Genomic DNA, 15,193 nt, shown 5'->3' on the forward strand with positions numbered 1-15,193 from the left:
AGAAGTGAGATGTGTGAATGTACCTCTCAGGGCTATCAAAAAAAAAGCCTTGCATAACAGGAGAGGTTAGAAGGGTTGCTGAACAATACAAGCATGAATAGATGGAGTGGTTGGTGCACTTTGATGATACAGCTGTATAGTATTCCAGTGCTATTTTTTTTTTAAACCAGGTTTGAGATCTATATATAGCATAGACTTGTCCTAAAAGCTGAAGGAGTATTTGAATATGACAGAGTAGGTCTGTTTTTTATGATCTTGCACTGATGTAGTGCTGGAGTAATCTCAGTCTGGGTGTGAGGGGTATGGTTGAGATTGGAGGACATGCAAAAGCAGTGAAGAGTTTTTTTCAAGGAAAACTGTGAATGAGGTGGGAATAGAGCCTACTGGATTATGACATGTGCAGCCATGGAGTAAAGGTGAAGTGGGAGAGATTGTGTACATGGAAGTGAAGCAATGCAGAAGCAAGAAAACAAGTGTAATTGGTTCAACTGGCAATAATTTGTATAAAGTTAATTGTGAAAAAGCTTAGGGGCAGGAGAATAAACCCAAACATTGAATTTTTTTTCAGAATTTCATCTTTCAGTGCATGTTCTATTAGAAGAATGAAATCAAAGTGAGTCTAGTTTGAGTAGACAGAAATAGAAAAGTGAGAAGATGTAGATGAAGAGAGGATAGTGACTGGTGTTTCTTCTTAAAGTGTAGTAAGGGTGCCTTTGTGTGCCTTGAAAATAAGGTGGCTGGATGATAAAAATAGGCTAGGGTGAGATGACCTCAGAGTCTGGGAAGCAAAAAAAAAAAAAGTGAAAGGAGCTGACACTGTTCTTGAATGAGGACCACAGAATGGAGGCGTTCACACTGGAGTTCCCAGTGTTTTCTCTCAGTTTTTGGCAGATGAGATAGATGTGATTCCTGGAAGTGCTTGTGCTCACAACTCATTTTGAGAAGTTAGCATACTGCAGGTCAGTGCATAGCTGTGAAAAGGAAAAGATGGGCTGAAGAAAGTGATGGATTTAAGTAGTACCTTTTGTTCAGGGATGAACTCAGCTCTGTGTCTTCACAATTTTTTTTTTTTTTTAATAGAGTAGGAGAAGTCAATGGCTGGGGAGAATTTTGAAAAAAATTCCAATTTACTAGGAAAGCAGTGTATGGAAAAAGCTTCATTTTCAAATATGCTTTTCCTTTTACTTTGGTTTTGTTCAGATTTGTGTATGCTGTATTTTGACAGTGGTCTAGAATTTGGGCTGGAGCTCTTTATGTTCAGCAGCTCTTGTAACTTGCAACTGATGGTGTGAAGAATGGGCTTCATTCCTCAGTTTTGAAGCGGAAGGAATCCCAATGCTGCTTCTCCCATGGTTTAATTGCCAGCAAAATACTGGGCAGAGTTAACTGAGCAGAGGAGTGCAAATGACATTAAAGATTCCTTTCTGAGTGTTATTGATCGCAACGGTTTTGCTGTCTTTTTCACAGCTTACGTTTAAGCAGGTTGCGTAACAACTGTGTGCCCAAAAGGGGACATGGTGTGACTATTGATTTGCTCCCTAGCTGTGCTACTGGCAGAGCTGTGGTTAGTTAGATCTATCTCTGTCTCCTTGCACATTTCACTGGAATGACTTTGTGGCTAATTCTGCTGGAGCCTTAGGGAACTTAGCAAATGCATGTCATAGATGAGGAGTAGGCTTACAGCTTGGATCGTGACTAAGAATATAGCAAGCAGTTAGATGAGAAGCAGGACTCAGACCCTGATGAAATTTGTGATGCTTGAAGAAGCATGGGCAAGAAACGGGGAAGAGTGGATGTAAGAACTGAGAGTACCTGGAGGTTACCCTGTAGATTTCATAGGGAGGGAGCTGTTAGTGTGATCTTCGATGCATAACCAAAAGCTAAATCTGTGTGCTTCTTGATAAACACCATCAAAAGCCTCCTCAAAAACCTCCTCCTGGAAATATAAGTCTTGATGCTTCTCTCTACCAAGACAAGTGTTGTATTTTTTTTTTTTAATCTGTTGTGTGTGTGTGGTGTGGTTTTTTTTTTTTTTTTTTTTTTTTTTTGGTGTGTGTGTCTAATCACAATATGAAAGAAACTAGAGTGGTAGTGGAGGTCAAAACAATTGTTTGAGAATTATATGCTTGCTCAGTTAAATTGCTCCCTTTGAAACACTGAGTTTTGAGCCCTTGAAGTGATCCCAATAACTTATTATTCAGAATGCAATATCCCTGGAAGAGAAAATGGGAGACCAGCCTAGAACAACTGCTTTAGGTAAAGGATACTGCAATATAGATGATACTGGAATTGGGATTTGAATCTGGATTTTGTAAACCTGAATGAGATAGATGTTTGTTTTTCTTTCTCCACTCTTAAAATTCAGGATGTGACATATGAAAAATTAACTGACATCTAAAAGTGCTTGTTAGTTATAAATCACTTAGTTTCCTAGTCATTTTAAATGTCTTGGTATCTACTATCACCAACTCATGACAGAATCCCCAAGGCAGAAAAACGTAATTTTCCTCATTTTACTGCTAGGGAGGAAGTGAAGCAGTTTAATAAAGGTTACAGATGAGTCAGTGATAGAGAGGTTTGTTTAGTACTTTGAGCCTTGGCTTTTAGGCACATTGAGCACCATTTTATTTTTGTGCATGCATGTGGGAAAGGAGAGACATGGGTTAGAGGAGGAGATAGGAAGCAACCCATGTAATGATGCAAGGATGGAAGAGGTAAGTGAAATCTGGGCTGGATAATTGACTAATCTGAGATAGGGATTAGCCTGGAAGATTTAGGATAAATCAATGTAGCATTGCAACTTTAATAATTTGTAGCATTAAGCCAAGATATGGTGGATTTTTTCCAATCCTAAAGTGGCATAATAGGGAATAGTAATGGTTTTACAGCTACTTACATGTGGCTGTCTGGGCTCCATGTAGATCATTTTGCCGGAGTCTTGTGGTGTGGGCAGGGTTTGGTCCAAGTACATCTGGACAGGATGACTTACAGAACACTTGTATATTCTGTAGTAATTTTTTTTTTTCTTGTTTGATAGTTCACAGGTTTCAAGTCTTTGTAGCCCCTGGCACAAAACTAGAGAGTGGGCCTGCCACCCTGCATTTCTGCAATGATATCCTTGTTCTTGTGAAGGACATTCCTCCCAGTGTCATGGGGCAGTGGAAGCTCTCAGACCTGCGTCGTTACGGAGCTGTCCCCAACGGCTTCATCTTTGAAGGGGGTACCAGGTGCGGCTTCTGTAAGTACAGATGGAACCTGTCTTCTGAATGTTGCTTGGTGCCTTCTGCAGAAATGTAAATGCACTCTCATTCCAAGTGGGGATTGCAGAACCAGCTGTGCTACTTTGTCAGAGGGTCTGTTCTGAGTAGATTTCTGCAGGTTTCAGCCCTGGTGTTCAGGGGAAATGTGACTGTGTGCAGTCCTGGCTGAAAATTGTCCTGTGGCTCTCCAGAGGATGTTTAGTCAAAAGCTGCTATTGAACGCAGAGCAAAAATAAGGTAATGCAATTTTATGGCTTGTGTTATGCAAGAGATAAGATAAAATGGCATAATGTTCAGATTATTAAATTATGGTTAATTATTTTATTTTTTGCTGAGGGGAAAGCGATATGGAGCTTTGAGGTTACAGGCAGCATCAATGTTCTCATTGTGTAAATGCTAATTTCTAAATCCCATAGAGGACTTTTTGCTCTTAAAAGTTAGAACAACTCTCTGGTCCCTTCCCTTTTAGCAGCTTTGTAACTATGGGCTGGAGCCATGTGATTTATGAGGTCAAAGTGAAAGCAAGCCAGCTGAAGCTAGTTTCTCTAGCCTAGTAGCTAAGATACACCTTTATATGGAGATAAATCTCTTGTTCCAATGGCCATTTTAGGACTTCTCAAATTCTCACTTCAGGTAAAATGTATGCAAGATCTGAAAAGGATAGTTAATTAATGTGCAAGTATAATAACATATAATTAGTTTTATATCCATAAGGTTTTAATTTCATAAGCAGAGTGTGAAGGCATGCTGAATTGATGATCTGTGAGCACAGGTGGGCATGCAGATTACCAGTTTGGATGTGAAGTTTTTTGACTTGCATACTTTCTTCAACAAACTGAAAAATTAGAAGATTTAGGAGTTGATCCAAATCCAAATATATTCTTCCTGGGACTTGCGTACTGTTGGTCTGCATGTAAATTGTGGTTGCTATACTTCTATGGAGTGGAAACCCAAGTTCCTGACCTCCTTCTGACCTGACAGGAAGGTGTGGCCAGTTGGGGATTGGTCTCTTCTCCCGGGCAACAAGGGACATGAGAGGAAGTGGCTGTTCCAGAAGAGGTTGGGCTTTGAGGGGAATTTCTACACATGGAGGATTGTCAAGCATTGAAATGACATGCCTGGAGAGGTGGTGAAATCAACATCCCTGGAGTTGTTTAAGTAATGACTGGATGTGGCACTGAGTTGACATGATGGTGTCCAGTCAAAGGTTAGACTCAATTATATCAGGATCTTTACCAGCTTCAGTGATTCTGTGAAATGAGGAGCTGTAGGTGATGGAACCTGAATTATCCATGGCAGTTTTTCTTTTTTTTTTTTCCTCTCTTACACTTACACTAGTTTCTGATAAGAAGCAGGAGGTCATTAGAAGCTCTCCTGTGTATATGCTTTTAAAAATATGAAATTATTATTTTTTAAGGTTACAAGTGAACAGAATTATAAAAGTGCTTTGGAAGGGGTCCCACTACCCTGTGGATCATTCTTAAGAAATGTATGTGTTGATAGCTGAGACCTTTCAGTTGCCATGGAAGACTATTTTTGCCTTTCCCCTGTATGTGTGCATTCAAAGAGAAGAACAGCACAGTCAGTTTGGTACAAAATAGCCTGCCACAGTTGGAAACTCTTTACAAGTTCAAGCTGATCTTGTTAAAGGAGTTGTTGCCCTTAACCAAGCAGTCAAACATATCCGCAGGCATAACAACATTTAAATATGTGTTTAGTCTAAACACTTCATTTAATATTGCCACTATAAGAAAAGGCTTTTTGAAAATAGAACCTAAAGAAAAACAACTCTGGTTATTCTTGACGGAAGTGTGTTGATGAAGAGAAAGACCACCTTTCTTCAGATATCTTTTACTTCAGTCCTCTGGAATTCTTGAGGCAAACAAGTAGTGTTCAGGAAAAAAATTGATATGTTATTACAGAAATTGTTTTAATTCCTAAACAAAAGCACTCTACATTATCCTGTCATGTAAGTGTAATATAATATTATGCAGACTCTATTATTAATGTTACTTTCATACAGGTTAAACCATATCTTTGCTCACATTCACCCTGTGGAGTTCTGAATGCAGAGGATTTGTGAATTTAAGGTTTAAATATCACTGTAATAAATACCTAATAAAAGGAACCAATAATCTTGTGGTTTGATTGCCTCTCCTCTCCATAATAAACCACATGGAGCCCCAAACTGAAACAGAGCTTTTTTGGGTATATCTGTGGTAGAACTGAGGTCTAAAAGGATATGAATTTCTTTTCGCTTTTTTGCATCCTCACAAAAGTTTTTATAAATATATAATACTTAATTGTGCTGTTGCTTAGTACAGGTTTAATTCAACTCCAAAGGCTTTGTTACTTAGTCCAGGCAAAGGGAAACCATCTGAGATAATGCTGAAATTTCAAACATTAGATCTAGGTGCATTTTCAAGATGTTTCACAGAAGTTTATTCATACATAGGAAGAAGAGCATTTACATTCTGAACTCCTCTTGCTCTTTACATCACAACTGTACTGCTAGAGATTAAAAAAATATTTTTTTTCTGCTTCTGAAAGCTGCAAATTGTTGTAATAAATCAGCCGAGACTCCATTTTCTTCATGCAGAAAAGCCAATTCTTTATTCATGTAACTTATTTTACACGGTTTTCACAGACCTCGTGTCAACACCCATTGGTTGGTAGTTTTCTTACTATCTCATTTACTGGCCAGAAGGTGGTTGGTGTGTACGTGTTAAGATTTAGGTTGTTGACATTTTTCCTTTGTGGGTTCTCATGGAACAGATCTAATATTTATACAGGTGCACTTGTTTTTCTCCTCAAGAATAGGTTGTTGTGTTACTGAACTCTTCATACCCAAGATTGTTTTTGCATGGGAGCTTGGAAGTAACTTAGCTGCACTTAGAAGTGACAGGCTAGCTTTGGTGATTTAGCATAGTAAGGCCTGATTTCATAAGGCCTTTCTTTTATAACATCTTTTACCTGTCTGCAACATCAATAAGTTATTTTCTGGGCCAAATTTTTGCTCTCTCTGTAGCTGAAGCTTAGTCACACACCACTGGCAGAAAGGTAGGTGTCTTTGCCTAGCAGTCAGTTGAGAGGTTTACATGGAAGAACAGGCTGGAAAAAAGGAGCTTCTCACTTTCCCAAGTTCCCAGCTCAGTTAGTGTGCACCAGTTAAAATGACCAGTTGCCAGCAGAACCTTCAGTTGGAGGTCAGTGTGAAAAAAATTCAAGTAGGGCAATAAAAGGGCACATTAACACCACGAGAATTCAGACTCTCTAATGTTCAAGTGCTTCAGGATTAGCTGCCAGAGCCTGGTTTAGAGCTGCCTCATATTTTCTGACAGCATCTCCTTGAAGAAGGAAACTCGTAGGACCCTTAGTGTCCTTTGAAAGAACAAATGGTAATTGCAGGATAAGCAGGAGTATTTCTGTGATTGTTTTGGTAAAATTTGGTACTTCTTTCCTTCTTTTCTTTCTTGTTTCCCCTCTTGCATTTATTTGAAATTTAGAAGTAGTAGGGGGTGGTTAAACTGGGTCAAGATCCGGAATTTTTTAAAAAATCCTGAGTTGCATAGATTAAAACTTCTGTTTATATGCAGATATTCTGTGCTGTCTCCTACTTAGAGATTATGTTGGTTGTCTGCAGTAGGCCTGTTTACCTTTTTTTAGTTGTCATGCCCATATTTTAGTTGGGAATAATAGGAATACTCTGTCATTTTCCCCAGAGAGAAGAGCAGTGTGGGATACCCTCTGAAGGGGGCTGCTCAAGGCCAGGGTTGGGATATACATGCTCCTTGCCCAGGAATTAGCTGCTGTAGTTCCTACCTGTCCTGTAGCAAAAAGGCTTCAGCCTCTATTATTGTCTGGCACCTGGTAGGAGTAGTAATTAATGGGAAAGGAGTGACTCTTCCTCCCTGCTTTCACACTACAGAGATTGAAGTAATTTTTGGCTAATTTGAAAGTGTGTTTGCCCACGGGCTTGCTTTTTTAATATGATGAATTAAAATCAACATTGGCAAGATTAAGTAGTACTTGGAAGTTTTATGGAATTGGCAATTTGTCCTGAATGTTTGAGGGACTGTACCACGCTTTACTGCTGACTGCCATAGAGGCTTGGCTGAGTTTCTCAGTCTTGGGCAAGTGGTTGGAGGCTGCTTTTCACCAAGTCTCAGCCCATGGAGAGAGCTGAGTGAGCCCTTCAGTCTGGGGAACAGCTGCATGGTGTTACAGTGATGCATACCACACATTCCTTGGCTTCTAAATGCCTGTGCACCAAACCTGTTCCAACACATGACTGAGATATGTGATTTCCAGTAGTGAATTTCTTAGTTTTCTCAAGAAGGTAGAAAAGAAATGTTATTGCTTTCTTTTATGTATGCTTCAGTTAAACCCTACCTACTCATTCATCTCACTTGATGTTTTTGCAAAGACTCTCAGACTTCTTCCTTCCCTTGCAGTCTAGTTCTAACTACCAAAACTAGAAAAAAAAAATGTTTCCTGTAAGAGTCAGCCAGTAATTAAGGGGCTCATATGAATAATAGAATCTACAAAGAAATTACTGTATTTTTATGTTAGATTGGTATCCACATTCATATCCACATGGTCATACACTCTTTGCACTGGTTATGTAAAGGTCATCACATTTGGTTTTGAGACTTCCAAATGGCTGATAGTTATTTGCAGAAAAAAATCCTTTGAGTTAAGCAGCCAGCTCACATGCACACATTTACTTATTTTGTTTCCATTAAAGTCAAAGGCTTGTGGAGCGTCTTAGGAGTTTAAATAATACTTGAAAAAGGTTATAAAAGAACAAAGTGGTCCAGATGTACTCTTTATGTACAGAAATATTTGAGGAATCTTTTTTTTTTTTTTTTTTTCCCTTGAGTGGCAACAGGGAGGTGTAGGATTTTGCTGAATTATCAAGCCACATAGTATATCATTATGCTTGAGACCTGAATGTCCTCTGCTATGTTGTGTCAATGTGTCCATATCCTGCTTGGTTATTGTGCATGGAATGCAAAGGTCGTGTTCCTCTGTTCAGGGAGGAGAAGTCAGCTCAAAGAAAGAGCTGAATTTCAAATAATTCTTGAATACATTGCACTCAGGATTTTTTTATCCTAATACAATGTTGTCTGACTTTGGCATTTCCTGGGGAGGGAAAATGGGGCAAGACTACAAGTGAGTCACCAGTAGAAACTTTCATGTCTGTCAGAGTGTGTGATCAGTGTTGTAGTCTCCTAGATGGCCTCTGATCCTGAAGCCAGGGTGTGTTCTTGTTTCTTTGGCTGAAGAATTCTTGATAGGTAAGATCTGAAGAGATGCAAATGTGGTGGAGTGACAAATCAAGTTACGAAGGTGCCTCTAACAATGTTGTCTTGAATAGACTTAAGCAGACCTTGCAGAGACCTAGATGTGCCATAAATTGAGAATGACAAAGGAGTGTGGACCAGAATATGTTTTTCCTAGAGAGGTTAGTTTACAGCTTGCTTGTTATACCTAATTTACTCAAATAGATATTGTAGTTTGTGGTCCACTCTCTATTATCCTTTTTGTTTGAATCCCACAGCCCTTTGTCCAGCTGTCAAAAGTGTATCCGTTGCTTAAGAGAAATGTGAGTATCCTGTTGGATATGATAGGGTGTATGTTAGGAAAGTGATGAGGATGCAATCATTCTGGTCAAGATCAGCTCTGCCTCTTTGAGTAAAATTGGGAAAAATACATATGAAACTCAGAATTGGCTAGACATGCAGAAGTCAAACATATGTCCAATTTAGGGAGTTAAGTCACAAGGATAGTAATGTGCAAAACCTTCTGCAGGTCTAAGATTTGATATTGGGGTTTTCTAGTGTGCTTGGCTCTGGTGAAGTGGCAGCACTTCTTCAAGGTCTATATACTAATCAAATTTTCCTTTTTGTCTGGTATTGAAGTTTTATTTCCTTGAAATTGCTGGTTACTGGGGTAGTCTTTTGTGTGATGTTTTAAGATTTTTTTCCCCCCGATGTGATTTATATTTAGACTGACAATTTATAAAATGTTCTGTTGAGCCCTTCTAGTCTTTTGTGTCGTTCATGTAGCCATGTGTAATGGAGCTCATAACTTGTTTGTTTATTTAGTGATTCTCATTCTAATTTTGCTTGGGGCTATTCTTAATGAATGGAAAGCAAATATCAGAATAGAGCAAAGGGTAAAGATCTGATGACAACCTCTGGAGTTGTGTTTCGTTCTGTTAATAATAGACACATAGGACTTAGTCTAGGAGAATTTATACTATAATCCAGCAATATAACCAAATTCTAATTTGGTTGGTATATAAAAAGCTTCTCTTGCTTAAAACTGGTTAAAAGTAGAATTAACTTGGTTAATTCTTTAGAAGACACTTTAAGTACCCCTGAAATTTCCTGCATAGCTAAGTTTGACCTACAGAGTTTTGGGGGTAAATAAGAACAAAAGATTTGGACAGCTGTTGAGAATAAGGTGTCTGCTTTCACATTCAGGGGGGATTGGAACTAGATGATCCTTAAGGTCCCTTCCAACCCAAGCCATTCTGTGATTCTAGGACACTACTCTAAGTGCCTGAATGGCATAAAATTAACATAAATTATTAGACAGTTATTGAATTTATATGTATGCTTGTGGTGTAGTGTGTCTGTGCTGACCTGAATTTTTTATTTCTTTTCCCAGGAGAATATCTTGTTGACTTGTTTTTATGGCTTGCGCTTAAAACTCCTTTGATTGCTACATTATAAATAGCTTCAGCTATATATATTTCTAGTGTTTCCAGGTGAAAACCTTACATATCTATGTTGTGCTTTCTTGCAGGGGCTGGTGTTTTTTTCCTCTCGTGTGCCGAAGGGGAGCAGATCAGCTTCCTGTTCGACTGCATCGTCCGCGGCATCTCCCCGACCAAAGGCCCTTTTGGTCTGCGTCCAGTGCTCCCAGGTTAATACAGGGGGTATTGAGTAACCAAGTGAAGCAGGAACTTGTCATGTCTCGCACTCACTGCTGCTGCTGTAAGAACAGCTTGCAGACACTCAGGGTGTGCAGAGTGGTTTTCATTCTGAAATGTCACTGTACAGATTTATAAGCTGGACATAGCCAGTTTCCCCCTGCTGCTGTGGCTCATTCATATTTCTGGTTATATTGCTAACTCCAGCCCTCTTTTATTTAACAGAACTAAAAGGTGGCAATTTGAATTGACAGGAACCCTAACTTTTAAACGTACACATTTAACTTGGATCCATGTCTGCATTGCTATTTTGGTAGTTTAATGGAAAACTAACTTCTGGAGCATTTTGAGTTTCTTCAAAATGCAATGTTCTAAGTCTTGTCAGCCTTAGAAAACTTTGTCGAGCCTCCACATCACATTTAAGTTTTTCAACATGGGCTTTTTTCATGATGTGTGAGGATTAAGTTCCTTTTTCTATTTCATGGTAAATGCTGCATGTACTCCAATGTTCAAAGAGGAATTTGGATGGCATCATAATAAAGCCTATTGCCTTTTGATTTCAGCAGGCGAAATACAGTATTGAGTCAAAATGACTCTGTCAAACAGGAGAAAAGTGTAGAAGTAAGATTACAGAAAATTGTCTGTGATTTGGTGGTGCAATACAGTAGGTATAGGTTGCAAGAATCGTGAAGGATGAGCTGGGATTTGTGGAATGAAAAGAGTTTGTGTAAGTGTTAGGCAGTTAGTGTTTGACACGGTTTTATTGCTGTTATAAGATTAAGATAATTGTAGGAAGGAAATGTGATGGAAAGGATTAGATCATTAGATTATTAGATCATTAGATTATGTGAAGCTTGTGAAAATAAATTATGAAAAATTAGTTATTAGTTAAAAAATTAGTAAATGCATTGAACACAAGGCTCAGTTCATTTTGTCTTTCCCATGGTTGTAAAGCAGAAGTAAATTAAATAATCAACCAGAATAGTAGAGAAAAAAATCATTCTTGTGTGATGATATGTTTTTGCATTCAATTAACTGGAGTATTAAAAAAAGAAGCAAACAGAAAAAGCCAAACAACAGAAACACAAAAATCAGTGTTTGTACTGAAAAGCTAAAACTATGTGTGTGTATGTATATATATATATATACACACACACATATACAACCCCTAAAGCTCTCATGTAACAAAAGTTTCTGTCCAGAAAAATTAAGTCTACAAACAACTATTCTGTTGGTGTGTTTTTTTGTTTTTTTTTTTACTATTTTAATTTTAGCACAATCTTTGAAGATTTGTTTTTCAGAAACATGTAGGAGTCAATCTGCTTTCCCATGTTAGTTACCACTTCTGGTGTTTGTAGATTGTTGTGCCACATAACACAATCTCATCCCTCCTTCAGGAATTCTGACCTCACCGAGGTGCATGAAGTGAATGTGGAACATCCTGGGGAGTATTTGGTGTTTTTTGTAAGAGAAGATCTTTTTCCTGAGGTCTTTTCATTTCTCTTTTGTGCTTGATATACTTGCCATTAAAATCTGGTCCACCTGATTTCATCTTGTTTCCCTGGACAGGAGAAGTGCTTTGTCAAGAGCTGTGCTCATGTTGTGCTCATGCAATTGTGCTCATTGCAGACTCCTCTGCCTTTATTTATCCAAGCTACCTTGAACTCTCTAACTTTCATTCCTGTGTATTTTACCCTTGTCTCTTCCAGTTTGTTGTCCCTCCCTATGTACATGTTCCTTGGGAAAAAGAAAGTGGTTTTGTGGTTTTTTTTTTTTTTTTTTTTTTTTTTTTTTTTTTTTTTTTTTTTTGTTCCCTTTTATTTATTTTCCAATGCAGAAGCTCATACAGGTCTGTTTAAGGCACACACACATGAACAGTTCTGGTGATTCATCCATAAACTAATTTTCCTTATCAAGTATGTTGTTACACAAATTGTACTGTATTGCTTGAAAAGGTCAAGTCTACCAGCTGCACACCATGTGCCAAGTATTGAAATTCACTCAACCTTTGAAAGCATCAGCTTGTAAACAGATTAATTATCTGTACACTTCAGGTAACTACATCAAAACTTCCAGACTGGGGATTCTACCAAGAAACTTCTTGTCTGTGTAATTCATATTTACTGCAGTGCAGAACACTACACAGCCTCAACCGTACTTCATATATGCAATATTCTGCTTTTGTGCAATTTAAAAGCTTTAAGAGAAACCTTCTTTTCACAGTTCGCTACTTGAATTTGGCCTCTTGCCTTTGCCTGTACCTTTCCAAGTTAAACATGAAATATGCTTGAAGCACTGTGGTATTTTCAAGCAAGGAAAACACACAAAGGGCAGATGTACAGAGGAAGAATGTAAGATGGTAAAAACAGCCACAGTGACAGTGTTGGACACCAATGCCCACAGCACAAATATAATCTATAGAAGTTATGCAATCAATGTAGTCTGTCTTTGTAGAAAGGATGAATGAATGAAGCCAGTTGCTTCATGTACAAACAGCTCAACAATACAGTGAAAAGGGGTGTTAAAGTATTTGTTTGAGTATGAAATGAATAGGAGATGGTAGAGAGTGGTTTGAAAAGGAGTGAAAAATGACCAATTTTCTTACTTGCCATAATGATTCTTAAACAAATGTAAAATAGCTGGTATCCAAATGGAATTTGTAAACTGGGCATGTAAGGGGTGTTTGCTCGAGGACAATATTCACATTTTTTCAAGACTGTAGTTTTTACTGTACCATATTCACTTAAAAGCATGATGTTCTTATCACATGGATATATGATTGCTGTACATATTTTATCATGTCATCTATAAAATATGAAATGACAATCCAGTGCAGTGGAACTCATAAACTTGATTTACCCTTGGAAAGTATCACAGTCTGGTCTAATTTTGCAGCAGACCAGCTTTGAGCAGCAGGTAAGACTAGAGAACTCCTGAAATCCTCTCCAATCTGAATTATTCTGTGATGTTTTGGAAATGAATCAAATTAATATTTTCACAATTAAAAAATATTCTATTATGCGTATATCCAAAATGAATTGGAAAAAGGAAAGGACATTAGGTGGTTTTATGATTTATTACTTGTTGTACTTATTTTGGGGTTCTAGTAATTTTTCAAAATTGTACCAAAATGGTCCTATTGGTATCTCCATTGGCAGATTGGAGGTTTTGACTTGTTAAAAGCTGCTTGATCAGGTCAGATAAACCCCCCCCAAAGACACAGAAGACTGGAATGTGAATGTCATGTAGGTATAGGTATCTGTAAATATTTTTAGGAAGTGTAATATTTTAAATAAAAGACCCAAGTGAGTGATGGCTTTGGGTGGCTTGTTTTCCCCAGCTACCAGCTGGAAGAGAACTACTGTAACTGGCTACTAGCATGATCTCCTTTTTCATTTGAAGAGATATTTAGAAAACAGTCCAGAGAATTTTACATTCTGTCTTGACAGAAGTCTAGATATGGACTTAGTAATGAATCACTGATTGCATGGTTTGTAATCTACACTGAATTGCATGCTTATTATTTGCTAAATGTTTATCAGGTGTGTGTTGAACTCTTTTTCACTAGCAAGATTCACATTGAATGCCAAACCTGAACACATCACTGGCCCAAGAGCCCATCAGTGATATCTTTGATCAGTGGGCGGACTAGTACTCTCTATATCTGATTATGTGCCAGTCTAGTCCTGCAGCTGGAAAGACCCCAGGTGTAATGTTAGTAGTCTGGATGCTCTATTTTAATTTTGGAAGCTTTTTCAGGCTGCTTTGTGACTGACTAGAGAGTGTACAGTGCTGCTTGCTGAGGATCCATCTGATGCTCTTTCTTTTTGTTGAAGCTTGGTACACCTTTGGCCATTGCAAGACAGCTCTGTGGCTGCCTTCTGCAGTATCTATACCAAGTGGATCCTCCTCAAGTTTTAGGACATCTTTTCATTCCTCCAGACATCCTACAAGGTGTGGAGATGTTAGCAAGAAGGTGAGGGTCCAGGCCTGATCTATGAATGTGCCTGTAGTTACACAGGAAGAAAGAAAAGAGAGATCTTCAGCCTAACTTATTTAATTTTGTTTAACTAAGTAATTAACCAATGTTGCATTTTAACAGTGCATATACTCAATTAGCTGCTGACTGAACTGGATACAATACATTTTTTCCTGACAGGTGCTTATTGAACAACCTTGGAGCTTTGAATTACTGTGACACTTTATTCGTATGTTACCAAAGTATTCAAAATCTCCCACGATGAGCAGCTGATGTGGCTTTAATGAATACCCACCAACGTAATGTAAAAATAAAATCTCCAGCAGAGGCATTTTTAGTCCAGCTAAATTTGATGTAATCCTTCCCCTTTGCCCCAAAGCAGTGTTTAAGAAGATTTTGATGACTGCCTCACATAAAAGTTTATTTTCCTCATAGCAAGGGATTCACGTTTGATTGGAAAATGATAAATTTTTTTAATAATTGAAGGACCTGAACGAATCACAGGACAGGATACATTTGTTAAGAGCTTGGGAAATGAAGGTACTCATTGTTCTTGGAGCTGCTTTCGGATGTTGTGTGGGCAGAAGCTGTTGGAATTTCCTTGGACAGCTGGCTCAGTACCGGTCATGCTGCTTCTGTCCCCCTGAGTTACTCATGTGGTAAATTGCCACACAGTTATTTAGAGGTTGTGTGTTGGGCTCGCAAAAGGTAGAGGATGATGCCAACAAATCCGACTTTGTAGCATTATAGCCTAAATAACTTGTTAAAAAAAGGGTTATTACAACAGCACTCATGGGAGGTCATAGGTTGTGCTCTCCGGTAAGGACTGGTCCCTAAAAAGTGGCTGCCAGTGACTTCAGTCCAAAGTCTGATCCTGTAGGAAAACATCCTGACTACAGCTTGGTCATCTGTAACCAAAAATACTGGAATAAGAATCTGTTACTTCTGGGGAATAGAATTGGGTTTGTTTTCCATAGAAGTCTGGCTTATTAGCAGAGAAGATTAAAGATG

The 15,193-nt window shown here is 38.3% G+C and overlaps 1 protein-coding gene across 4 annotated transcripts in view; it reads left to right on the forward strand.

The window, feature by feature from the left end:
• DOK7 (docking protein 7) overlaps positions 1-15,193 on the forward strand; it is a 62,145-nt gene that overhangs the window by 5,854 nt on the left and 41,098 nt on the right. For all 4 annotated transcript variants that reach the window (XM_083861623.1, XM_083861624.1, XM_083861625.1 and 1 more), the window contains 2 exons: positions 3,038-3,238; positions 10,077-10,196. In XM_083861623.1, coding sequence (XP_083717749.1) covers positions 3,038-3,238; positions 10,077-10,196 — 321 coding nt within the window. The remainder of the gene's footprint in view (positions 1-3,037; positions 3,239-10,076; positions 10,197-15,193) is intronic.

Source organism: Zosterops lateralis (genome assembly GCF_965231275.1).
Source record: "Zosterops lateralis genome assembly, chromosome: 5".
Taxonomy (NCBI): domain Eukaryota; kingdom Metazoa; phylum Chordata; class Aves; order Passeriformes; family Zosteropidae; genus Zosterops; species Zosterops lateralis.